Source organism: Physella acuta, unplaced genomic scaffold (assembly GCF_028476545.2).
Source record: "Physella acuta isolate Inbredline_101_S28 unplaced genomic scaffold, ASM2847654v3 ptg000847l, whole genome shotgun sequence".
Taxonomy (NCBI): domain Eukaryota; kingdom Metazoa; phylum Mollusca; class Gastropoda; family Physidae; genus Physella; species Physella acuta.
In genome coordinates this window covers 50,977-75,443 of record NW_026732364.1, presented here as the reverse complement: position 1 = coordinate 75,443, position 24,467 = coordinate 50,977, and the positions used below count along the sequence as shown (strand labels likewise).

At 35.0% G+C, this 24,467-nt stretch overlaps 3 protein-coding genes across 7 annotated transcripts; 2 read left to right on the top strand and 1 right to left on the bottom strand.

Annotated features, from left to right (window-relative positions):
- Positions 1 to 1,367: 1,367 nt before the first annotated feature.
- Positions 1,368 to 8,816, top strand: LOC131952040 (diphosphoinositol polyphosphate phosphohydrolase 1). 5 transcript variants are annotated; one of them, XM_059314507.1, is made up of 5 exons: positions 1,368 to 1,390; positions 4,556 to 4,751; positions 5,078 to 5,233; positions 6,917 to 7,001; positions 7,413 to 8,816. In XM_059314507.1, exons 1-5 carry the CDS (start codon positions 1,383 to 1,385, stop codon positions 7,517 to 7,519), a joined length of 552 nt encoding a protein of 183 aa, XP_059170490.1. In that variant the 5' UTR covers positions 1,368 to 1,382; the 3' UTR covers positions 7,520 to 8,816. The 5 variants fall into 5 exon arrangements, with proteins under 5 accessions (XP_059170490.1, XP_059170489.1, XP_059170492.1 ...); XM_059314506.1 differs by lacking the exon at positions 1,368 to 1,390 and adding an exon at positions 1,413 to 1,514; XM_059314509.1 differs by lacking the exon at positions 1,368 to 1,390 and adding an exon at positions 1,607 to 1,649.
- Positions 8,817 to 9,268: 452 nt separating this feature from the next.
- On the bottom strand, positions 9,269 to 19,193 carry LOC131952039 (ADP-ribosylation factor-related protein 1-like). The gene is made up of 9 exons (XM_059314505.1): positions 19,068 to 19,193; positions 15,113 to 15,322; positions 14,390 to 14,482; positions 14,132 to 14,219; positions 13,220 to 13,302; positions 12,975 to 13,056; positions 12,344 to 12,414; positions 11,412 to 11,512; positions 9,269 to 10,867 (listed from the first exon to the last, which is right to left on the bottom strand). Exons 3-9 carry the CDS (start codon positions 14,480 to 14,482, stop codon positions 10,777 to 10,779), a joined length of 609 nt encoding a protein of 202 aa, XP_059170488.1. The 5' UTR covers positions 15,113 to 15,322; positions 19,068 to 19,193; the 3' UTR covers positions 9,269 to 10,776.
- Positions 19,194 to 21,320: 2,127 nt separating this feature from the next.
- On the top strand, positions 21,321 to 23,479 carry LOC131952037 (ring-infected erythrocyte surface antigen-like). The gene is made up of 2 exons (XM_059314502.1): positions 21,321 to 21,342; positions 23,007 to 23,479. Exons 1-2 carry the CDS (start codon positions 21,321 to 21,323, stop codon positions 23,477 to 23,479), a joined length of 495 nt encoding a protein of 164 aa, XP_059170485.1.
- The last annotated feature ends 988 nt before the right edge of the window (positions 23,480 to 24,467 follow it).

Below are 24,467 nucleotides of genomic sequence, written 5' to 3'. Positions count from 1 at the left end.
CTATGGGGGGGGGGAGGTTATGACCCCCCTAACCCCCCCCCCCCCCCTGCCTACGCTACTGTCTTTCAGGCATCTCTATGGGGAAGTGATAGAAGACGTCCACCGCCCCAGTACACAATTTTTAAAATTTATATATTTTATATAGAAAATATATATATACTTTATTCAGTGTGCCCTCGGAAAGTTTCAAGTGAACCGCCCCATTTCAGAGAAAAAAAATATCTGAAAGTAAAAAAACAATGCTGTCCCCAAATTTACTTTGACATCTGCCTATATTTGCTCGTGTATTTAACAGCTACCAGTTTTAAGCCAACACCACCGAACATCCGAATGGGGTGTAAAATTCACACCTCGTCGATAATGACGTCACCCCACTCGTGCAGTGTAACCCAGTGCGACCAACATAACCCCCCTTCCCCCCTTGTGACGTCACTATACCCTATCAAACCAATGCTCAGGTTACATTTGGTATCGATACAGTTGAGGGATTTCGAAAGGGCGCCACTTCGTGTATCGCAATAACCCAATGGAGGGTCACTACTGACGCCAGACTGAACCGAAATGCATTAACGATTGAAAAAAAAAAAAAAAAAGACAGAATCCACGTGGGTATCAATCCAAAATTAATTCTCTCGCACACACACGCACATCGAGACACACACAATAGCAACAGTGGGCCGTTGCTAAGCAACGCCAAGGTAAATTAGGTCAGAGGAGATGAAACAACAAAACGGGTCACGGTTTCAAACTTCAAATATTTATAGCCTAAAGGTCTATTCTATTTACCAATACTATTTATAGGCATCTAAATTCTTTAAAATCGATTAAGAACATCAGTCCTTTCTTCTAGCTATAAATCATCGAACAGTCTTTAAACGATAGATTAGCAAATTTCATTACGATCAATTGAAAAATTAAAATAATTATGTTATCTTCCAAAATTTTATATTAGTAGTAGTAGTAGTGATTAAAGTAGGCCTACTAAATTACTAATAACTCAATCTTAAATCGAACACACAGACAACTTGTAAAATAACCCAGCTAGTGCTTGTTGTCGTTTGTTTTATTTTTTGTCGCTGTGTAAAAAAATTATAGAATCTACCACCTTTTTGTTGCACCACTTAATTTTTATCGCGTGACATCAAGTATAGAATCTGAACAATCGGCCTACGTTTTGTTCCTTAGTGAAGTCATAACAATCCATAACACGGCGACCACGCCTTATTCACATTCCTCCCCCCTCCCACACACTTATACATTTATTTATACCCGCCGTTTGTACAATTTAAAATGCCATACTATCCTAGCTAGCCTTTTTAAAAATAACTTTAGTCAATAGTATACTTAGTGTGTCGCCCCGAGTGATAAGAACGGTTAACTCTATGGCGAGGTAACTACGTTTGGTTGTTGTGATCTCTCTTTTTTTTTTTAAATTCTATCCCTCCATTCGGCCCGACAGTACTGTAGGATAGACCTAAATTTACATAACATACGTGATATCGAATGTTTACGAAGTACTTTTGCAACAACCTCTTCATTTTAAAACTACACATTAGATCGAAATCTATTTATTGATTAAAATTTAAGTAGATCAAGATTCTTTATGACTAGATTTCTATATTAATATCAATTTCGAGTTCACGTAAAACGTATGTATTATGTATGAGGCCAATATTTTATACTCGATAATTATATATTAATAATACCACTTGAATAAATATCATAAATAAAAAAGCGTAAAGATGCGTTTATATATCTAAACAAAACGCAAAAATAAAGAACATCAAAGTAGCAATATTTTATTCTAAAATTGGAAGTTTTAAAGTTTATTAAGTTATGTAATTCATTTTTAAAATACCCTGTTTGGTATAAGGTCGAATCTGTTAAAAGGAGCGAATCGATTACTGAAAGCACTAAAGTGAATGTCAATGTCAATCATTGCTGTTACGTGTAAAAATTCAATATGATCGATATAAATAAATAAAATCAATTTCTTTGCATTTCCGTCGATGATTCGCTTACTTCATGCTACACGTTATCGAATTAAGCAGGATTGACTGCGCGATCCTCATAGCTTCTTTTTATAGTAGTACTAGAATAGATCTACCCCAGAGGCGTAGCGGGGGGATATGTCCCCGGGCGCCGACATTAGTGGGCACCAAAATGGGTTGGAAAATCAAATTAAAATCTCATTTTAGGTGCAAATTGAAAGTTTGAGGGGGGTGGGGGCAAATCGAAAGTTTGATTGGGGGGGGGGGGGTTGCAAATTGAAAATTGCAAGGTTGCTCCCGAGGGGGGCGCCAAATTAAAAGTTTGTCCCCGGGCGCCGGGAAGGGTCGCGACGCCTCTGATCTACCCCATCTGAGTTATTTTAATTTTTACTGTTACTTTGTATCCCATTAATGTCTAAATCTAGATTTAATATTAATTTTATATATTCGATCTAGATCTAGAATAGAATAATCTAGATGTAGAATTTTACTTTACTAGATTAGTTTGAGAATCTAGTATAAGAAGTATTAGTTATATGCTCTATAGAATCTAGATCTATATAGCAATAGGACCACTTCGTAAAATAGACTAGATCTAGAGATCTATATCTAGATCTAGATCTGTCTCACAGTGAATCTGTGCTAAAACTGGCGATAGCTTAAAATACACAAAGTGACAGACTAGCTAGACAAACACTTGTCACTGGTTCTGTTTATTTTTGTGAGGATCAACCAAAGTAGGCTAGGCCTGTCTGTAGGTCAAATTTGGAACATGAACTTCCGCTACACCGTAGGACAATAACAGTCAGTTGTAAAAGAAATGGTTTTACGCTGCGGTGTTTATTGAAGTGTTATTGGGTCGTTGTTCGTTGAATGGCAGTGCTTACATGTTTTTCACTTATGATTGTTTAGATTTAGATATAGAATCTAGTTCTGCAGGTAAGCAAAATATTTAAAATCCGCTGGATTTACTAGATCTAGATTCTAGATCTAGATTTTCTAGATCTCGAATTTATTTTTAGATTAACTTAGAATTTTAGATAAGAATTGTTGTTTGTGTTGGAGTGTTGCCCACTGCTGCTATTGCCAGGCAATTGGCGTTGCAGTTGGCGCCAGCGTGCTTAGCCAGCGGTCATCGTAGTCAGGTAAAGTAAGTAAGACGTAAGAGAACAACTTAGAATAGATCTACTGACTTAGACTTAGATCTAGATCTAGAGATCTAGTAATTTTAAAAATTTAGAATCTAGAAAAGAAATCTAGTGAAATTTCTTCATATCTTAATAAATTCTAGAATCTAGATCTAGATTAGATCTTTAGGCCTAAATAAATTAAATAAATATGGTAGGCTTAATCAGCTTAATCTAGAAGAATCTATCACTCACTAACTATTAACTAGTATTAGTATTAAGTAATAAGTATTAACTAACTAAAAACTATCGTTTTATTTAGATCAAGAGTCTAGATCTAGACTAGATCTCTAGTATTAGATCTAGTAATGTGCGAACAAGTTGCTTCATTTTTTATTAATATTAGCCTAATAGAAGTATTAGATCTAGATCTAGTAATATTGAGATAAATTTGTTTCAAATATTTTATTAGATTATTTATATCTATATTATTAGTATGCATTACATGGCATAGAAGGCATAGATATAGTCTAGATTAATCTAGAAGATGGCAAATGAAATAAATCTAGTAGGATGCTAGGATAACACATAGGATGATGATCTAGATTTATCTAGATTAATTTCAATCCACATTACTGTTTCTAGACCTAGGGCCTAGATCTAACTCCTAATCCTAATTAAAAAACCTGAATTTTATCTCAGACAAACCAGGAATTGCCCAAATAAGGGTAGCCTAATTTAGGGTAATAATTTTTATAACAGAACCAGAGGCGTAACGACCCTTCAAACTTTTTGATTTGCACCCCCCCCCCTCAAGATTTCAATTTGCATCCCCCCCCTCAAGATTTCGATTTGCATCCCCCCCTCCTCAAACTTTCAATTTGCACCCCCCTCAACCTTTCAATTTATTTTTCCAACCCATTTTGGCACCCCCTAAGGTCGGCGCCCGGGGACATATGTGTGTGTGTCCCCGTCCCCCCCTTGCTACGCTACTGAACAGAACCTTTTCAAACAAAGTCATTAAAAATATAATATATAGGCCTATCATTAGATAAAGCAGTATTCATCTATAACCTCAGTACTAGAAATGAATGTGTTGTCCCTTTATAAATTATTGCATGCTTTATTTTCCCTAAATGGAATCAGGAACTTCGGGAAAGTCTTAATGACTCAATCCCAGGAACTTTGCTATCAATTGTTTCTCATCCACAAATTCCTTTTAAAACTCTTCATTTTGTCATTTTGTACAATGTTTTGGGGATCATTACATTTGTGTGTATAATGTAAAGAAGTATAAAATTGATTTCTGATAAATTTCTTGCATCATTTTAGGATCATTTTAGTTAGGTATCTTTATTGTAAAGAAGCATTAAGTTGATTTCTAATACATTACTTGTACGAGAAAATTTATTTTTCTAATTTTACTTTATTTTACAGGATTTTAACACAAGCTATCCATTTTCTTAAAAAAGAAACCACTATGAGTACCGTCAAACTTCACCCAGTCACACAAAACAGACTACCTGACACAGTGAAGAGCAATAAAGATCTGTCGGCTGCTCGAACATTTGACGCAGATGGCCTGCGCAGAAGAGCTGCTTGTTTGTGCTTTAAGGATAAAAAAGAGAAGGAGGTTTGGAGATAATTTATTAAATTTATTATACACTGCTTTCTTAATGCTCCTATCTGAAAGACTATCACAAACACACTACTAAAAATAAATCAAGAAGACACTGTCAAAATATTTTGCTTTAACTTTAGTCAGACGATTAATTACTGTATGGTGACCAGATCTGGATGTCTATTTTAAAAAACTATCCTGATGTTCAAAACTATTACTAATACTCAACATCTTACATTTATTGGATAAATTTGCTGTTTTATTTTTGTTGCTTTCTTTTAAATTAAAAAAAAATCAAATCTTTCTAGTAAAATTTCTTGTTTTTCTACGTCTTGTAGATCCTTTTAATCAGCTCCACCCATGATGTCAGCAAGTGGATAGTGCCTGGTGGGGGTATTGACCCCGGGGAGGAGCCTGACACAGCAGCAGAACGTGAGGCCCATGAGGAAGCTGGGGCACTGGGGGTGTTGGATAGATTTGTTGGGGTTTTTGAGGTGAGCATGTCAGATTTGTTGGAGTTTTTGAGGTGAGCATGTCAGATTTGTTGGGGTTTTTGAGGTGAGCCTGTCAGATTTGTTGGGGTTTTTGAGGTGAGCCTGTCGTCATAGATTTGTTGGGATCTTAGAGATGATTATGTGCTTTATAAGTTCTGACAGAATTCTATCCCTGAAGTCAGGAGCTTTAATCACATCCTGAATTGATGTCCAGTTATTAACCCTTCAGACAACACTTTGGAAAATACCCCCATCAGTTGCAATTCGGGCGCTACTATCAATAAATTTTTTTGTCTGTTGTGGTGCATATTATACATCTTGGAGGAATTGCTCCTTTTTTATAAATTCAATGGATTTCTAAACATTAGGATGGCGACAGCCTACATTAAACTGGAAACTTTTGTGCTAGCCTTCAACTTGAGTTGTTTGTATTTGCCATTTGTCTCTGCACAAATGTGCATGTTCCATTAACTCTTTAAGACCGTAATGACGCTTCCAGCAGTTGACAGGCCAGCCTGCCATAATGTAACGACTCTCCCGGCGTCTGATAAATTTTTCTCTCTATTTAATTCATTGTTTTTCAGAATCCAAGATTTTAATTGTAAATCGAGGTCATGATTATGCTAGAGCATAATTACTTCTTGTAGTTTTCTCTTTGTTTTCTCTTTTATAGAATTTTTTTTTAAAACAACTAGCGAAACAGTTTTTTTTAACTAAGTAATTATCTTTCTTCAAGAAATAAATGATTACTTAAAAATTTATATCTGTGTTTAGGTCATTCAATTACGATTAATTTTTATTTATAATATGTGGGGTTTAAATCAATGGGTAAAAAGATATTGGTCTTTTAGCCGCAGGGGTACTGGAAAAAAATGAGTGGCAAATAAATAATGCCGGTAAAACGTGAAAATTACGGGCTTAAAGAGGTAATGAAGAGGAAACATGCAGCATTCTTAGAATGAGAGCCCACTCTTTGATCAAAGAGAAATTTCATTGCTTGAAAGCCGAATAGCATTTTTTTTAGAGATAAACTATCTTGTCAGGGGTTAAAATTTAAAGAAATTTAATCAAATAATTATATTTAAGTCACCAATTATATTTAAAATGTATACCTTCATATTGCTAAGTTTTGTTTTCTTATTTATTAATATTTCCTTATTAAAAAATTACAAGTAGGGGTTATTGTCCAGGGTGTGGTTACTGTTTGTGAGCCCCTAAAATACTAAGCTCAGTTCTCTAACTTCTTCTTCTTCGTTCTTAATTTTTAGTGTTGGGAGGGATCGAGCCTTTTCTGCCAGAGGGTTTGAATTTGTATTTATCAACCATGAGCTTTGAGGTCTCAACCATGCTTCCATCACAATTAAGGATTATGTGTCAACTGGTTATGCGCCATTGAGGCCATTGACTCAGATTTCAGCCTGCTTTTCTTTTTGGATTTGCTTCCATAGCCTTTGTCCAACCAAGAACAAACTACAAGGCAGCAGTTTGTTTGATTTTGGAGTTGTCTCTCCTAGAAGAGTGGCTGTCCCCAGCTAACGAGCCTCATCTGCCCGAGGGTTCGAACTCGAGACTTTTCGGTTTAGCAACCTTGAGCTTTACCGACTCGACCACGCCGACCCCCAGTTCTATAACAACTATAGGGTTTTATTTGCTTTTATAATTAACCCTTATTTACTTTTACAGAATGTAGAGAGAAAGACCAGGACATGGGTGTATGTGTTTTATGTGGAACAGCTACTAGATCATTGGACTGAGGCCAAGAGTTTAGGTTGGTAATTTCCCTTCCTCTTATTTTTCCTATTATTCCACAAGAGTATTTTTATTGTACATGTATTTGTAATTTCAATTTTATTTTTTGGGGTATGGTGGGTGGCAGAGTATTTTCAAACATTTAATAGAGTATATAGACTATACAATTAAAGAATTTAATAGTTTATGGAAAAGGGTATAATCTTAAATTGACTTTTGTCAGGTTCAATCTGGTTTAGAATTTTACTTTAAAGGAAAAAAAAACTTAATAACGAAGACAGTGATTTGTGTTTTTGAAGTAATTGTGTGTATTTCTCTACTTTCATTAAAATCAAAACAATTGAGTGAAAATGTATATTTATTTATATCTCTCTGTTCAATCATTCTACTGAGATTTTTAAATAACACCACCCTAACTATCACATTGCAGACCGTCGTCGCCAGTGGTTTGCTATTGAGGACGCCAAGCACATGTTGTCCATCCACAAGCCCATTCAGGTTCAGTTCATCACGACCTGCCAGGCTAACAAAACATGACAGCCGCACCCTGGCGGACTGCCCTGTGCTCATCCTTTTATTTAGTCAAGTTCCAAAGACCTCATACTAAAGTGTAGCCCAGTTACTACTAGTTGGATTTTTGATATTATATTTGTTGCACATGTTCTGCCCTATAAACAAGCCCTTATTATACATAGAATTTTTTTTTTTCTTCAGCTAGATCTTATTTACCATTGATAACATTACTAGACGTGGCATCATACTTAAACGTTAGCTGCGGAATAGATGTATTTTCTCCACGAGGTATACGGTGATGCATGTCGGGCCTTCTCTACAACTGTAATGTTACACTTGGGTTGTGTTTACTGTTGTATAGAACTTGGGTGTTTGAACTAGTCTTTCCAATGTTTATATAGTCACCTGGTGATAATGTTTTTTTTTTTTTTTTCACATGGCCGTTTTGCTGTGTATTGATGGAATCTTTGAAAAACCAAAAATATGGTGATCTATTTTAACAAGGCTTTACATATCACTGAATTTTCCATGTATTGGATATAAGGCTATGAGACATACCAGATGTAACGTATTGAGATGTCCTCCTTGCAAAACTTTGCTATGTCACTTCACAATTTAGAATAGTCTTTTTAAAAAATCATCTTGTTAGCTAATCATGAAATTTTATATTCTTTTAAACAGTTAATTTTAAGTTGCGTCTCTTTGAATAAAAATGTGTAAAAATAGTATTTAGACACTTTAAAGATTTTTATTTTGACTAAGCAGGTTATGCAAATAGACTCATTGTGTAATTGTTTAACGAAAATTTAATTGCAAGCTTTAAGTTTGGTTAGCACTAGGCTGCATGCATATCATCAAAAAGTGAAGAAAAAATACTAACAGCTACAGCTATTAACTTATCCAATACTTGTTGTTTTTTCCATAAATCCTATGCACTGGCTCCTCTTTCAGAGTTAAGTGAGCTGACAGTATACACTATGTGTATATGTTGTCAACATCTGCTATAGAGGGGTGCTGTGTTGTGTTTGTTGGCCGAACGGCTGTACCAATACTGTTGTGGAAGTAATTTAAACATGAATGTGCAAGTAACTGCGTTGATCTTGTAAGGTGGTGTCTGTGTGTAGACGGTGTGATTTAACATTCTATTAGAGTAGATTTATCAACCTTATGTCAGATGTTGCTTTATTGTAAATTTTTTTTTTTTTCAGTTCAACAGGCAGCCAATTTACTTATTTAATTAACATCTTGTAGAATAACACTGCTAATCTAGTTTTGTGCTAGAAATTGTTCACCATTACTTTTGATAATAAAATAAAATATTTTAAAATCCATTTCTAGTGCCAACAATTTATTTCCTTGTCATGTTTTGTCAGTTTAAACTTAACCTTTCATAACAACATAGATTAGGGAAATATATCACTCATGCTTTTTTTTAAATTGCTGTTAGTTAAGCATCATAATAAAATTTGTCATGAAAAGTAGAATTTCAACTCTATGACCATTTTAATGTAAAATTCTGTATAGATTGATGTTCTAAAGACCATCTCATGTCGTTTTAAATGCACAAGTCCTATATACTCCATTAATAGGCAAATAATTTTATCAATACTTATTGATAGAATTATAATAAAATAGTCTGTACCGCCCAGTTAAAGAATATTTGAAGTCACACAGGCAAAATACAAATATTTTATAAGACCTATTTACCAATTTTTTGTTCCTCTGTGTTTAAATATTTTAAAGTTGCTATCAATTAGTAACACCAACACAGTGACAATATCACCATTTTATTTGCCATGTCTGAAAACAACATGTATCATACATCAAACTGTACATCATTAATTACATACAGCTTTTAAGATCAAAACATGAGGATAAGCCCTTTCTTATTTACACACAGGTTATGGAAGGTTTTTAATTTAAACCCACTAGATGATTTATCGACTGTTCTAGCATTAATTGCTCTCTTGTCTGGATGTGTTATCTATGAAGATTTTGGGGGAGAAAAAAAATTGGATTAAAATCAAATAGTTGTAACACTATTTAAACAATTAGGTAATCTGTTAATGTACAGCACAAGATAAAGAAAATGTCATTTAAGAAATGCCACCCTTGCAATCACATATAAGGCAGACTTATCACCTTTTTAAGTAATATCATAAGAAGAAAACTTTGATGATTAGTAAGCACATAATGTGGGTGTTTTTTTTTTTAAAGAGTGAGACAATGTCAGAAACATGCACAAGAAAATTATAGGAATCAAATCATTTGACTTTCCTGTATTCATGTACAATAAGTTTGAACACTTTAAATTGTTATAGACAGAAAAACCTAAATTACAAAAAAAATGGGGGCAAATTGTTTATTCCCCCTTGAATAAAATCATTTTTAAAATTTGGAATGGTTTCATGGAGAGGGCAAAAAAAAGTGTAAAGTCTTAGTTAAAAATGATCAACACAAAATGTATCATTGAAGTACCAATATAACCTTTAACTCTATGTTGGAAAATGCACAATTATTAAAAAGATTACAAGAACAAATTCATCAATACCTTATCAAATATACATTGTATAAAAACTGCCTCTTTAAAATAGAGATCATTATTCACTTACATGGAATAATACATGGCCTTCAGTATCTACAGGTCAACAAGTACATTCGAGGTACAAGTTATTAAATTAGAAACAAAAACTCATTTGGTGTCTATTGCTGTTTTATATAAAATTCTGCACAGCTTATTAGTGTATACAACGAACGTGAACATAGGTTTTATATAAAACTGTAATTCATCTTTCTGCACAGCTTATAACTGTATACAGCATAAGTGAACATAGGTTTTATACAAAACTATAATTCATCTATCTGCACTGCTTATTAGGGTATACAACATAAGTGAACATAGGCTCATAATTTACAATTGAGTGGTATACACAAGTATTAAAACATGAGTGTCTCTAGCAATATAAAATACAGACTAGTTCCAGTTTGCATGAAGTGAAGTTGTTTTAAAAACTCTGACCCCCACATACAATATATACAATAGGATGGTTAACAGCTTCAAGGAATAATTTAATTTTCATTAAATCAAAACTGTCATTTTAAACGAAACAAAAAGCTTTTTGGTGGTTTTTATAAACTGGCGAAAGCACAAAATCGTAAATCAATTGTTTTTCAACTTTGTTTGACTTATAATTTCCCTTTATTTTTTTTTTTTACTAGTTTACGTTCAACTTGAAAAAAACTGATTTGTGCAATTATGAAATGACAATGGCTTTAAAATATCAAGTAATTTCCTTCTGCTGAGGTGGTCGCATGGTGCTATTTCGTTTGATCGCCTCGACAAGCCAGTCTATTCCTTCCTGGACACCATCACTGGGGGAAAAGAAAACAGCTTTGTCAACATTTTCATTAACTAGCCCTGTTCTTGTCAGCCGTTATGAATAATGAGGCATTTTACTCAAACATATCTGCTGATAGCTAGACACTATTTTTTTTAGCTACAAATCAAGTTTTGAATTAGTTTGTTTACTCTACACTGTTGATACTTGAAGGGTTTCCTCTGTTACAAAATCTTAATTGAAATAAAAAAATGAGACATTGGCTAATGCAACCAGAGCATATGGCTCATGAGCTGCAGGTAGCAAACCACTATTAGATCATGCATATTACATTTTTATATGTAATAATTGCCCTTTCTGATGTGTCAGACTATAAGGGAAGTAATAAATTTTAAAGTTTTTTTTTTACCACGGGCATATGACGGGGTTGTAAATTCTGCTCCACGAACAGCTAGTTTTTTCCCCCTGACAAATCACATATAACCTGAACTTGGTGGACTTAGCCATGCTATGCACAGTGATATATAAAAAAAAATTAAAATGAAGCTCATTTCTGTGTTCCAAGTTTTTAGACTTACCCTTTGAGTGCTGAAACTCCCTGAACCCATGACTCTCTCTGCCCCATGGACTGAAGGGGGGAGTTAAAAATTGTCTTCACCTCTGTTACCTTTAAACAACCCTGAAAAATATCAAAACACAGATTGTTTTATTAAAGAATAATAAAAGTTCCCTTCTCAAAACTGACGGCCCAGAGGGCAAGTGAAGTAGAGTTCACCTGTTTCTGTGACCTCAGGATATGAAGGGATAATGTGGTCAGTACTATAACATTCCACCTTAAAATTTTAAAAATAAATTTAAATTACAAAACACCAGCAAACCAATACTGAGTAACATCAAGGTACTCTGTGCCAGTTTCATTGTTTAAAATTAAACAGGGTTCTAGCTGGAAGAAAATATGCATGTGTATGTTTACACAACTGCCCAACAGTGACTGTTTTTTCTCGACATTTAAATGTTCCTTGTTTAGACCTATGTGTTGTTTTGAAGGGATAGGGATTAACCCAATAAAATCATAGATTTAAATAGGCTATTAAAATAGAATTTTATAAAAAGATTTCATACTTTACTTCCAGACTAGATATCTTTACTAGATATACTTGGTATATATACTGAACCCTCAAACACTGAGAACCACTTAACCACACAGTACAGTTAGTCGATTTTTGTCAGATAAATAAGGCTTAAACTGGTAATCTGCACATTGTGCAGCTATAAAGGGTAATTTGAGCCCATTGAGCAGCTATTAAGGTCATTGCATTTTGCATCTTTTGCCAGCCAGCCCAGAGGCTGGGGAGGGGGGGGGGGGGGGGCAGAAGCTTCTTCCGAGTAGTCACTTCATTAAAATTATGATCCAGGGTAATGATATAACAACCAAAACAATCTGGGCTATGTCTTACAAACATCTTAGTAAAGTAGATCATTTTCTGACTGTATTGGTGAGAAGACTTACCTCTAAGTCTTGTTTGTTGGCTAGTAACATCAGGGGAACACCAGTAAGGTTATCATTCATAACCACCTTCTCTGTGGAGAAGAATTAACAGTAACGCAGATTTGTTAAATAATGCACTTTTATAGGGAACAGTCAACACTTTTACAATGCTAAGCATAGAAACCAACCTCCAAGCCACAGGTATTTTCTTCAACATAAAAGGTTAATAGAAAGTTAATTTAGTGTGGAGTAAAGTTATAGGCTCATGACATGGGTCCCAGCTGTTAAGTAGAATATTAGTTGGGTGATGTTTACTAATGAATTAACAACATTTCTACAACCCAAACAGACTGAAGGGTCCTGAACAGCTATCTAGTGCAACAAATGACCAACATCTCTAGTATAATTTAAATCGCTGGTCTTTAAAGATTTTATGGGGGGGGGGGGGGGCAGATAAAATAAGTGTTTATACACCTGACATAGAAAAAATGTCTGTGGTCACCCAGAACTATACCCAGCCAGCTTTATTTCCCATAGCAACTCTAAACTACAATTTATCAGGATTGGGTGGGCTAATTGATGTCTGGCTATCTTAAGCAAGTGGTCCCAATTTACAAAATTATTTAGGCAACAAGAATATGATAGCTCATACCAAATGCATCTTTAGATTCCTCCACCCTTTCCCTGTCTGATGAATCCACTATATAGATCACAGCATGAGACTCAACATAATACTGTGAGAAACAATACATTTGTTTATGAGTAAATAATTATAAAATAATAATAATTAACATTAATTGAAAAACATTTTCAGAAATAAAATTGATGCTGAGGGTAGTAGAGTTTAGGTTGTTTACCTTTACCATTATAATAAAATATATAGATTCGAACAATTACCTTGTCCCATAACGACTGAAGCTCCTCCTGTCCACCCAAATCCCAAAAATTTAGTCGTGACGTGCCGACATCAATTTTTCCAACTTTGAGGAAAAATCAAAGCAAATATAGTGATAATCTTTAGTTAAATTCACATAAATATTACACTGAGAAATCAAACAAGGTTTAAAAGGAAAATTTACCAAGTTAATTAATTTCTTAAATTGCATGTTATTTCAAATTTTAAAAAAAGCATTAATGTATTTTTATTAAAGTTATTTTTAAAATATTTATATCATTTTTGAATCTAGAAATTTACTGAATCAAATTCAGTAGACAAAGAACAAAAAAAAAAACAATGTTTGTAAGTGTTGGCTATTTGAAAATGTTTGTTCTTCATATACTAAGACAAGAGTAGCTTCCCCTGAAAAGGTTCACAGTAAAAAATTCCCTATTTTCAAACACATCAGTTCTACTTTTAAATAAATTGCACTGAAAGCTCATCAACACGCCAAAAGAAGAAAATGACTGTATCACTTTTTATGAAAACAGTTAAGTTAAATGTTTAAAACCATGACTAATGTAGACAATTTTAAACTGTACAGTTAAACCTTAATGTATGAGATAAATTGCAAGTAGCTTCCTTTCCTCAGAAAGTTTAAAGACAAGTGCTTTTAATTATCATTATCACATATGATTTCATTAGAAAATGTTTTTTAAATGCACCAAATATGAAAGAAACTGCTTTAAATTGTACTAAAGTAAAATGAAAATGCCTTAAAAGTAACAAATGTTTTTGTAACTTGCTGTAAGGGCCTAAATACCAGTCATTTATCACGTTGAGTGTGTTTTAATTTCTACACCAAATTTGCTTTTGAAAATATTTATAAAAGGTTCCAAAAGAATGGTCTAAGGGCAGATAACCTCACTTACTGTTCAATCCAACTGTAGATGTAATTTTGGCCAGGTTCATTCCTTGGTAATTTTTGTTAAATTTGGTCTTGGTCTGCTCTAAGAATGTCTGAAAAATAAGTACTAGACTTAAAAGCTTGCTTTTATCTATTTAATTTTAAGAGATAAAAAATGAAAATTTTAAAAAATAAATTATACTACAGTTTATTTTTAATGACATATTTATATCTTTATTTACTTTAGAAGTAAGCTCTAGGTGTACAGCACAAAGTAACTTACTGTTTTACCAGCATTGTCCAGCCCTAAGATAAGCACAAAGTATTGATCACGCTGGCACATGTACTTGTAAAAACCGGACAACAAAGTATACATCTGTCAAAGGGAGGTTATCAAAAATAATTTAATTATATTGACGATACAAAATGATATATACCATACATAAATGATTAGTCAAATTTTTTATACACACATATTTAATAAATCTTCCAAAATAAAATAACATTTAGAATAAAGGTCTCTACCAGAATAGATAACATTAGTAACTCAAGAATAAGTAACATATTGAAACTAATTTATATCTAATTCATTCTACAGGACTTTAAAAAATTGATTCGTTTTTTTTTTATTAGTTTGCAAAACAAATTGTTCTATTTCTTCAGAGCTCAATAATGCTCCTTTATTTTTCTTCAGTTTTGCAATACTTTTTCAATACATTCATTCCTAAATGTCATTGAGGCATTTATTTTCTAATTTCAACTAAATGTACTGTCTTGGAAATTATAATTGAGATCTTTATATTTTGTATTCATCACATGTTGAGAGTGATTCAGTCATGTCATCAGTTAGACTAGATCGATGACAGTGTTGACGCAGGAAAAAAATAACTTGTGTTGATGCAGCTGTGACTGACTAATTACATGCACATGTCCGTCAGGTGTTCACATGACTCAAGCTAATTAACCAGGAATTGATTAATGATTAAAGACTAAACATGGAACTTACTTTGCAGTGATGACCTCACACCAATTCCATGAAGAAAATTTCTATGTACAGCTATAAAATTTGGACTATAACTTGGTACAGATACAAGGCATGATTGTTGTTGAAAACTAATTGAGCCACATCATTGTAAAATGGCTTTTTAAACTGATAATGAACTAGTCATAAATCTGAGGTTTTAATTCAACAATTCACTGGCTGTCTCTTTAAAATCTGAAAAAAAAAAAAAAAAAAATGTAAATAATTAATAAGTAAAGATTCTGTAACAAAGTAGTTAATCTTTTTCTTTAAAAAAAAAAGTCAACTTTTTAATGATAATGATTAAAAATAATGATTTAACAATATCAGTATTTATATAATATTTAAGATTTTGCATGTACAGTTAATATAAAGGGGCCTATATTTTATTTTAGTAATACTTAATCAATAAACAAATAACTCCGAGTATATTATTATTTTGCTTTCAAGCAGTTTTGGTTAGGCTGTTAAGATGCAGCAATAGTTGACAGACAGATACACATAATTTATTTTATTATATCCAGTCCTATTTATTTAAAACTAACGTGCCTGTCCTCACGCATTGCTGCGGGGATAGCAGAAAGTCTGACAAAATATATAAGAAGCATTTCATTAATGCGTTACCAATCTTGTCTTCTTAGACGTGGGACCTTTTTTTCTAAAACTGAGTTCAAATTTAAATGTAAACAATTTGGATCAAATTTATCGGGGCACGGGTTTACCTACCGCATAAAAGCTTTGAGTGTATGTTAATCACTCACCATAATAGTGAGGTAGAACACAATTCGGTGACGGCCCAGGTGTCAGAGATGTATAGGGGCACCCACGAGAGCCCTCGGTTACACTACCGCAGGGGCGCCGCATACGGTCCATAGCTGTTTAAAACTAACATAAGCGCCCTGGTGCTCTCACAGGATAACCCAGAGTGCCAAATATCATCATGAAACAATGATGCAGATTGCATCATTCACAAAAGGGACAAAAATCAACAGGATTTTTTCTTTAACATGTAGAAAAAAAATTATTTGACGAGAAATAAACTTCAGCATGGCTGTTGCAATTTGTTAGCGTTACTAATGATGTATTATTAGATGCTCGATCTCAATTTCTGATAGTCTAAAACTAAATGCTAATTGCATCATTGGCAAAGTGATGAAACTGTACAGAAGGATTTCCTTGTGTTACAAAGTTATTTTTAGAAGTGTAATATTTATTTTTAGATTTTAGTTGCCCTCCGAAACTTAATTTTTTACAGAAACATTTTCTTTATTATTTTGAGAACTGTAGACTTTGGAGTTGTTTGGATTTATTTATGGACAAAAGGAAACAACCCTTTTAATACTCTAACCTTGGTTAATTTATCTGATTATTAAAAAAAAATTTATTACAGGGCCCTGAGCGGCCCATGTGAGCCTTTAAGGGGCCGAATCTGAAATTTTTGTTTGCAGCCAAATTGCACCCTACCAGGGAGTCTACGGTAAGCAACTGTAACACCCCATCTTATTCATGGTCTATCGCTCTGTTCAGAACTAACGTAGATGCCATTGAGCTCAAGGGAGAGCCCAGTGTGCCAAATCGACCACTGCAGGGGCGCCAGAGGAAGCGCTTGGTTCAATATAGTCAACGATTATTGTGGCCCATTGTATTTTTAGTGTACAGCCATGTTTTTTATTTTTATTAAATGAACGTTAGTGCCACAGTGGAGCTTGGGGCGCTTCGGGTAGTGCAATTTATGGGGCGCCGGCATGTTTGCGCCTGTTTAAGTTTTTACGCTGAATATAGTAGATTAACAGATGCCAAGTGCTAACATAGCTGCTCTGGAACTCTGGGCGCCAAATTGTGTATTGATGAAAATCGCACTCTCGCGGGCGGCGCCCATATCAAATTTTAATTATTTTGTTTACAGAAACCTTCTCGGGAGTATTCTCATCAACTCGCCAAAGTTTCACGGCACTAGGGTGAACGGTGTCAAGCCACATCAGAATTTTATTTTTTTAAATACCATATATAGAGAAAAATCGCACCCTCCCATATTTTTTTTTCACTGCCCTTGCGAAATTAAAAGTGATTTTTCTGCAGAAACCTCCCCATATCAACTACACAAAGCTTGATGGCAATCGACTATTATTTTTGTACACCGTATATGGAGAAAAAACAAATCACGCCAGGGCACCACCCTTGTGAATTTGAAATTTTTCTTTACTCCCCAGGAGTATTCTCAAACAACTTCCCAAAGTTTCATGGCGATCGGATGAAAGGTGTAGTAATCATAAAGTAATCCATAAAAGACAAACAAACACACATTGCTTTTTATATAGATAGATTATAATCTAGAAATAGTTACTTTAAAAATACTAACTATGCATTTCTTGTGTAGGTCATAATGCTATCCAATTACGATTTAAAAAGTTAAAATAAAATACATATTAGCTGAACTAGCATGTCAGTTTCAATCAGTTTTATTCATGCTTCTATAATTTTCACAAGTCTTTTTCTGTTTTTTTCACTGATGACAACAAAAAAAATTGTATGTGATTCTTTGTCACTTTGCAAATATGCTGGTTATCACATCACAAACGAAGAAATTTCAATTATTCTATTTTATTTTTTTTTAAAGAAATTTCAATTATTCCATTTGAATTTTTTTTAAAGTAAAATCATTCTTTCATGAATAATGGCAAAAATAAAATTGATATTTCCAAATGACACCCAAATAGAAGTGGCCTATTGATGGATTTGTGACAGTAGTGTATTTTACTACTTGATCACACCAAATTTGAAATGTGAATTTTTAACTGTTTCATTAAGGACAGTTATGTTTTGGAATAGCCTTAGTAATAATTAATAATATAATTTGAAGTCTTCCATTCCAATTGATGCAATTCCATAACAACAGTTAACTGTGAATCGGCACTTGTAATAGCTTTGTACTTTGTAGTAAATAGAATTTGTACAGATAATATAAGGGCCCTAATGATTAATAAATAAATTACTTTTTAACTTTTTACTTTACTTAATACTTAGGGCATTCGGTAATTCTAGGGCGCCTACTAACTTTCTGATTAGTAATTAGGGCCTAATTAATTTTGGTAATCTATCGTTTTGGGTACGTAAAATCGCCCGCGGCTATTAATGTACAAAAACGTTACCTCATTGTCAAGACTGTAATAGAAGTATATTGTGATATGTTTGTGTCAAATATTATAGATAAATGAATAATAAACCTAAATCAATGGTTAAATATATCAATATAGGCCAGAAATTAACTTTAAACAGCAGTGTCTGCAAGCAAGATTTGCTATATAAACAGCAGCCATTTGTGAAAATAGAGTGACTTCCGCCTGAATCTCGCGCTATAAGTCTATAAAAATAAAACTTTAACAAGATGGCTGCTATAGTAAATGAGCATGGTTGCATCTATTGGAAACATCGCTGGTGTTCATTTATTACTGAAAAGTTTTGATTCAATTGTTTAAAAACAGGTACATAAATGAAACAAGGAAACATTTTTGTATTTTTCAAAACATAAATCCTCTTCAAAATGTGAAATAATTATTAAAATGTAAGGAGTCACCTGTTTTTCACATTACTAGTCGCGGGCGATTTTACGTACCTAAATCGATAGATTACCTTAATTTTATAATACTTAGGCTTCTTAGTACTTACTTAGTAGATCTAGTACTTAGGGCTAGGGCCTATATCTAGATTTTAGTTTTAGATCTAGGAATAGTATAGGCCTAAGCGAGCCGCCAACACTTATTATTTTTAATAGGCCCTATTTTATTATTTTTTAGGCCCTAAAAACTAAAAAGTTTTTTTTTTTAATTTCTTAAATTCGTCGTTTTCGTTGTTATTAATTATTAATTAAATTATTATAGTTAAAATAGGCCTATTAACTATTAAGCCTAAGACTTGAATTTACAATAAAATGTCAATTTACCATTTAAAGCTCTCTAATGTAGAAAAGAGATTGATTACAAAGTCATCGATTATTTCATTCTTTAAAAAATAAATACGATGACTGCTGTGTCAGTATCACTTGCGTAGTATAGTAGTGTATGACGTGTTTATGTTCCGGTGATTTCAAGGGAATCTACTCTAGTTTTTTTTCTTGTCATTTTAATTTATCTGTCTTAAAAAATTGGAACACTTTTCATTAATTAAATACTAGATCTAGTAATCGGACTGTTGTAAATGTAATGTTGAATGGAAATGGGCTTCAAGAAATAATTTCACTTGAAATTTTATAATTAAATAAATAATGCTTAGGTAAACATTTGTTTTTAATAGCTAAAAATAATAAAGTTTGATACCCAATTATTTTATTCAAGTAGTGTAGGCCTACTAAGGCAGCTATGCTGCCTCATAAAAAATGTCTTTTTTTAATTAGGTCATCAACTTAGAACTTTAAAAAATTAAAATACTTTTAGCGTTGCAAACAGAGTTTATTCTAGGCATCTCTCCGAGGGGCTCCGCCCCCCACCCCCCCGAAGACAGTCTACCCCCCCCCCCCCCGAACGAAATGGAATTTATAATATGTATATACAAAACATACTTTTACCAGTGTGTTCCCCCCCCCCCCCCAGACAATATCAAGTGCACCCCGGAGAAAGTCTGGAAGAAACAATGGTTGCAAACAATGATTTATAGCACAAACCTAAGAATGTTTAGCGAAATTTGAATGAACAATTTCTATGTATAGGTAGGCCTATCTACACTTGAGTTCGATCACACAAAAATCACTAAAGGCAATGCAAAAATAACATGTTATTAATAGAAAGTGTAATGGATAATTAATATTATGTAGATCTATGAAGGATGCATATTTAGAAAATAAATTTTAGTGAAATTTTTAAAATGTATGGACTCTGGATCTATATTATTATCATTCGATTTTCGTTAAAAACTGCTGATTGAAGTAGCCCGGGCATCTAGTAAAGAAAACGTTCTAGAAGGCGACTTCAAAGATAAGCCACATCTTGCGAGTTATTTTTCCCTTGACAATGGACATGTCTAATAAACATGTCGCAAGTGGATGCGTGGCGTTAAAAATAACATGATGATCCAGTCCTTCTCCTTCTTCTTTGTTCTTAATTGCAAATGTTGGACGGGATTTCCTCCAACACATTAAAAATTACATGTTCCCATGGTATGTACCATATGGCGCGTTGACTCCGATTTCAGCCTGCTTTTCTTTCCGGATTTTCTCCCCATAGCCTTTATCCTTTATGTTTGATTCTTGGAGTTGTCTCTCCTAGATGAGTTGCTGTCCCTAGCTATCGGGCCTCAGTCACAGTGTTTCTTCCAGACTTTTTTCTCCAGGGGCACTTGATATTTTCTCGGGGGGGGGGGGGGGGCACTAGTATAAGTATATATTTACTAAATTCCATCTCGTAGGGGGGGGGGGGGGTTCGGTAGACTTTCTTCGGGGGGAGGGGGGAACTCTGTTCAGTTAAACTCGAGACTTTTCGGTTTAGCAGCCATGAGCTTTACCGACCCGACCACGCCATCCCTTCATTCAATAGTGTGAGCAGTACTCACTACTCACCATACATAAAGAAAACAACACGTCTGTTTAGACGAATAGAAAACCCATAGGAACAAAAGGGAGATTAGCCACCTGCTAGTTGATGTTTTTTTTTTTTTAACAGCTTCAGAAGTTGGATTGTGAGAACATAGGATCGATGAGCGAAGAGAACTTGCATGAATTGTTTTTATCTGTGTGCGTGCGTGAGTGTGAAAAGTGTGCATGTGTGTGTGTCTGTGTATATGCGTGTTGGTGTGTCGGTGCATGTGCGTGTGTGTGTGTGTGTGTGTGTGTCGATGTATATGCGTGTGTATGTGCGTGTTGGTGTATGTGTGTCGGTGTATGTTCGTGTTGGTGTGTCGATGCATGTGTGTAATTGTCGGTGTATGTGCGTGTTGGTATGTTGGTGTATGTGCGTGTGTGTCGGTGTATATGCGTGTGTGTCGGTGTATGTGCGCGTGTGTCGGCGTATGTGCTTGTTGGTGTCGGTGTATGTGTGTGTGTGTCGGTGTACGTGTGTGTTGGTATGTCGGTGTATGTGTGTGTCGGTGTATGTGTGTGTGAGGTGCATGTGCGTGTCGGTATGTCGGTGTATGTGCGTGTTGGTGTGTCGGTATATGTGTGTGTGTCGGTGTATGTGTGTGTGAGGTGCATGTGCGTGTCGGTATGTCGGTGCATGTGCGTGTCGGTATGTCGGTGTATGTGCGTGTGTGTGTCGGTATATGTGCGTGTGTGTCGGTGTATGTGTTTGTTGGTGTGTCGGTGTACTTTCGTGTTGGTGTGTGCATACCGCACCCTCTTCTTTTATTACTCACAAATTTTGAAATTTAAATTCATCATTCAATGTGATTTACGAGAAAAAAAATTATAAGCCGTTTGATTGTTCTTGGAATTTAATATTATGTTTTGGTATTTAAACATGCAGCTTTACTATTTAAATGTGCAATAGATTTAGGCCCTACTTGTATATTTATATTTTTAATAGACATTTTTATATTTTTAATAGAAAATCCTACATGCGACTAAAAAAAAAAATTAAAAAAAAGAAAAAAACTACCGTAGAGAAATTTGAATTTAATTTCTGAACCTTAGCATCCGATTCTGGTGATTAAGGACAATGTAAAGCTTGGCGAATGGCGGGGCCCACCTGTAAAGGACACCAGGTACAAACGATGGGTTCTGAGGGCTTGTCCGAATGATGATGGTTTTGGCTTTCATAGAAAGTGACAGGATCGGATCCATGGGAGGCTGAGTAGAATACAGTCGCGGCATCAGAATTCTCAGGGGTAAAAAAAAAATGTTTTTTTTTCTTCATTCAGGAGCAAAGTCATTATGGGGTTCGGACATTTTTTTAATCAAAGGTCCATTAAACCACTAAGGACTAAGAATTAAAAAACCGGCCAAATCACGTGACATTGTGTACGGTCGACACCTTCACCCCGCCCCCGCCCCCCATAAAAAAGCACGTGATGGTCATTCATCCATCAATCACTTTGTCGTCCATACCAACAACCGAGACACACCGTTTCTCGCCGTCAAACTACCTGCAATATAATTGATTGGCACCAGTCGATATTTCCCCTCCCACTGTTAATCAGATCGCGATCTGGCAATCAACACCCGTCTATAGTCACAGGTCGGCGAACGTGCATAAATAATAACAGCAGAAATCAGCTTCTTTGTTGCCCTAGGGCTGTGGGTGAGTCAACATTGTGACGAGTTCAATGGGCTCCCTAGTGACGTAACCTTTGATTTAGCTCAATGCAGTTTACTGATCAGTTGTGTGTTGTCGTTTTTATGTGTGTAAAACGAGATGTGAATACCCTCACCTTATATTAATGCTTTACCCCTAGTAACAGAAGAATACTATTTATGATAATACCATTTTTTTTTTTTTTTTTTTTTTGTAAGAGAGATCGGGAGTTATCGGGGCGCCATGAAAGTTTTTTTTTTTTTTTTTTTTTTTTTTTTTTTGTAAAAGCGATTGAGGTTTTATCGAGGGGCGCCATGAAAGTGAGGGCGAAATGCATTGGGGCGTCATGCAATTTAAAAACCCACTGGCGAGTTGGGCCCGCGTGCAATTTTTGGGGCTTTACGCGATTTAATGCGTCGTGCAATTTAGGATGCTGTGTAATTAAGGGCGCTGTGCAATTTAAAGTTATCCGGAGTTTCGTGTGGCACGCAATTAAATGTCGCATGCCATTTTAATGCGAACGTGCTTTTTTTTTTTAAAAATCAGTAACGTAAAGCACATATTATTGCAATATAAGGCGCTAACTGCTTTTTTATTTTGTCTGTTCTAAAAATTATTTGCTTAGCCAAGCTTAATAAGTCTTGCCTAAACGTAACTAGAGCATCATAGACGACATCACGTGACATCATGGACGACAACTATCGTGAATGATATCATAGACGACAATATAGACGACAATATAGACGACAATATAGACGACATCATAGACGACATCATAGTTGACATCATAGACGACATCATATACAACATAGACGACAACATAGACGACATCATAGACGACATCATAGACGACATCATATACAACATAGACGACAACATAGACGACATCATAGACGACATCATATACAACATAGACGACAACATAGACGACATCATAGACGACATGATAGACGACATCATATACAACATAGACGACAACATAGACGACAACATAGACGACATCATATACATCATAGACGACAACATAGACGACAACATAGACGACAACATAGACGACAACATAGACGACAACATAGACGACAACATAGACGACAACATAGACGACATAGTGACATCATGGACGACAACATAGACGACAACATAGACGACAACATAGACGACAACATAGACGACATAGTGACATCATGGACGACAACATAGACGACAACATAGACGACAACATAGACGACAACATAGACGACAACATAGACGACATAGTGACATCATGGACGACAACATAGACGACAACATAGACGACATAGTGACATCATGGACGACAACCATCGCAGACGACATTCTGGGGGACATCATGGAAGATCATGACTTAACAGACGACATCATGGACGGCAATATAGACAACATTATAGACGACATTATGGACAACATTATAGAACATCAAGGACAACTTTAAGGACGCCAACAAGTACGACACCTACCAAGGCCAATACTTCCAATACGACTTATTTCGGTCGGTAGATGTGGGAGCGGGTTCCAGCAATTGTCTGGAAGATAAACCTTTGCCCGCGCTGTTCTTGTTAGAATTAGAAGAAAAAGAAAGCAGAACATTTGGATTGCTCTCTTCTAGAAGGAACGCCAAAAGTATATATATTATTTTTTTTATCCACTGGAAGAATATTCGTTTTAATAAACGGAAAAAAAATGTTCCTTGTTCTGTTCTAGCTAGAACACTACAACACAGACCAGAACATGCCGACAGATTTCTTGCACAGCTTACAATCTGATCTCAAAAAGACCCCCTCCCCCCTCCTCACCCACCCTTGGGTTTATACTTGATACCATGTCCCTTTCGACTTTTCATAACCCTCTGTCTCCCCCCTCCCCTCCATAACCCTTCTCGCACTCCTGCCCCCCTCCCCCTAACACTCCATAACCCTTCTGTCACTCCCCCCCCCCACCCTCCATAACCCTCCTGTTCTCATGTCTCACATCTGCGACACAGCATCGACATCTGGCTCCCGTTAAAATGGACTGATTTCAATTATTAACTCGGACAAAAAATGTATCCTGGAACAATCCTTTCAACCCTTACGGTCCATAGGGAGACAGGGGAGACAACTGAT

Bases quoted from the DNA above. Each gene is read 5' to 3' on its own strand.
- LOC131952037 (XM_059314502.1), top strand. From the start codon at position 21,321: ATGTCGGTGCATGTGCGTGTCG. The intron at 21,343-23,006 runs GTATGTCGGTGT...AAACGTAACTAG, and splicing joins GTCGGTGCATGTGCGTGTCG to AGCATCATAGACGACATCAC.
- LOC131952040 (XM_059314506.1), top strand. The intron at 5,234-6,916 runs GTGAGCATGTCA...TTACTTTTACAG, and splicing joins GATTTGTTGGGGTTTTTGAG to AATGTAGAGAGAAAGACCAG. The intron at 7,002-7,412 runs GTTGGTAATTTC...ATCACATTGCAG, and splicing joins GACTGAGGCCAAGAGTTTAG to ACCGTCGTCGCCAGTGGTTT.
- LOC131952039 (XM_059314505.1), bottom strand. From the start codon at position 14,482: ATGTATACTTTGTTGTCCGGTTTTTACAAGTACATGTGCCAGCGTGAT. The intron at 14,220-14,389 runs GTAAGTTACTTT...CTTATTTTTCAG, and splicing joins TGGACAATGCTGGTAAAACA to ACATTCTTAGAGCAGACCAA. The intron at 10,868-11,411 runs GTAAGTCTAAAA...CTTTTCCCCCAG, and splicing joins GGAGTTTCAGCACTCAAAGG to TGATGGTGTCCAGGAAGGAA.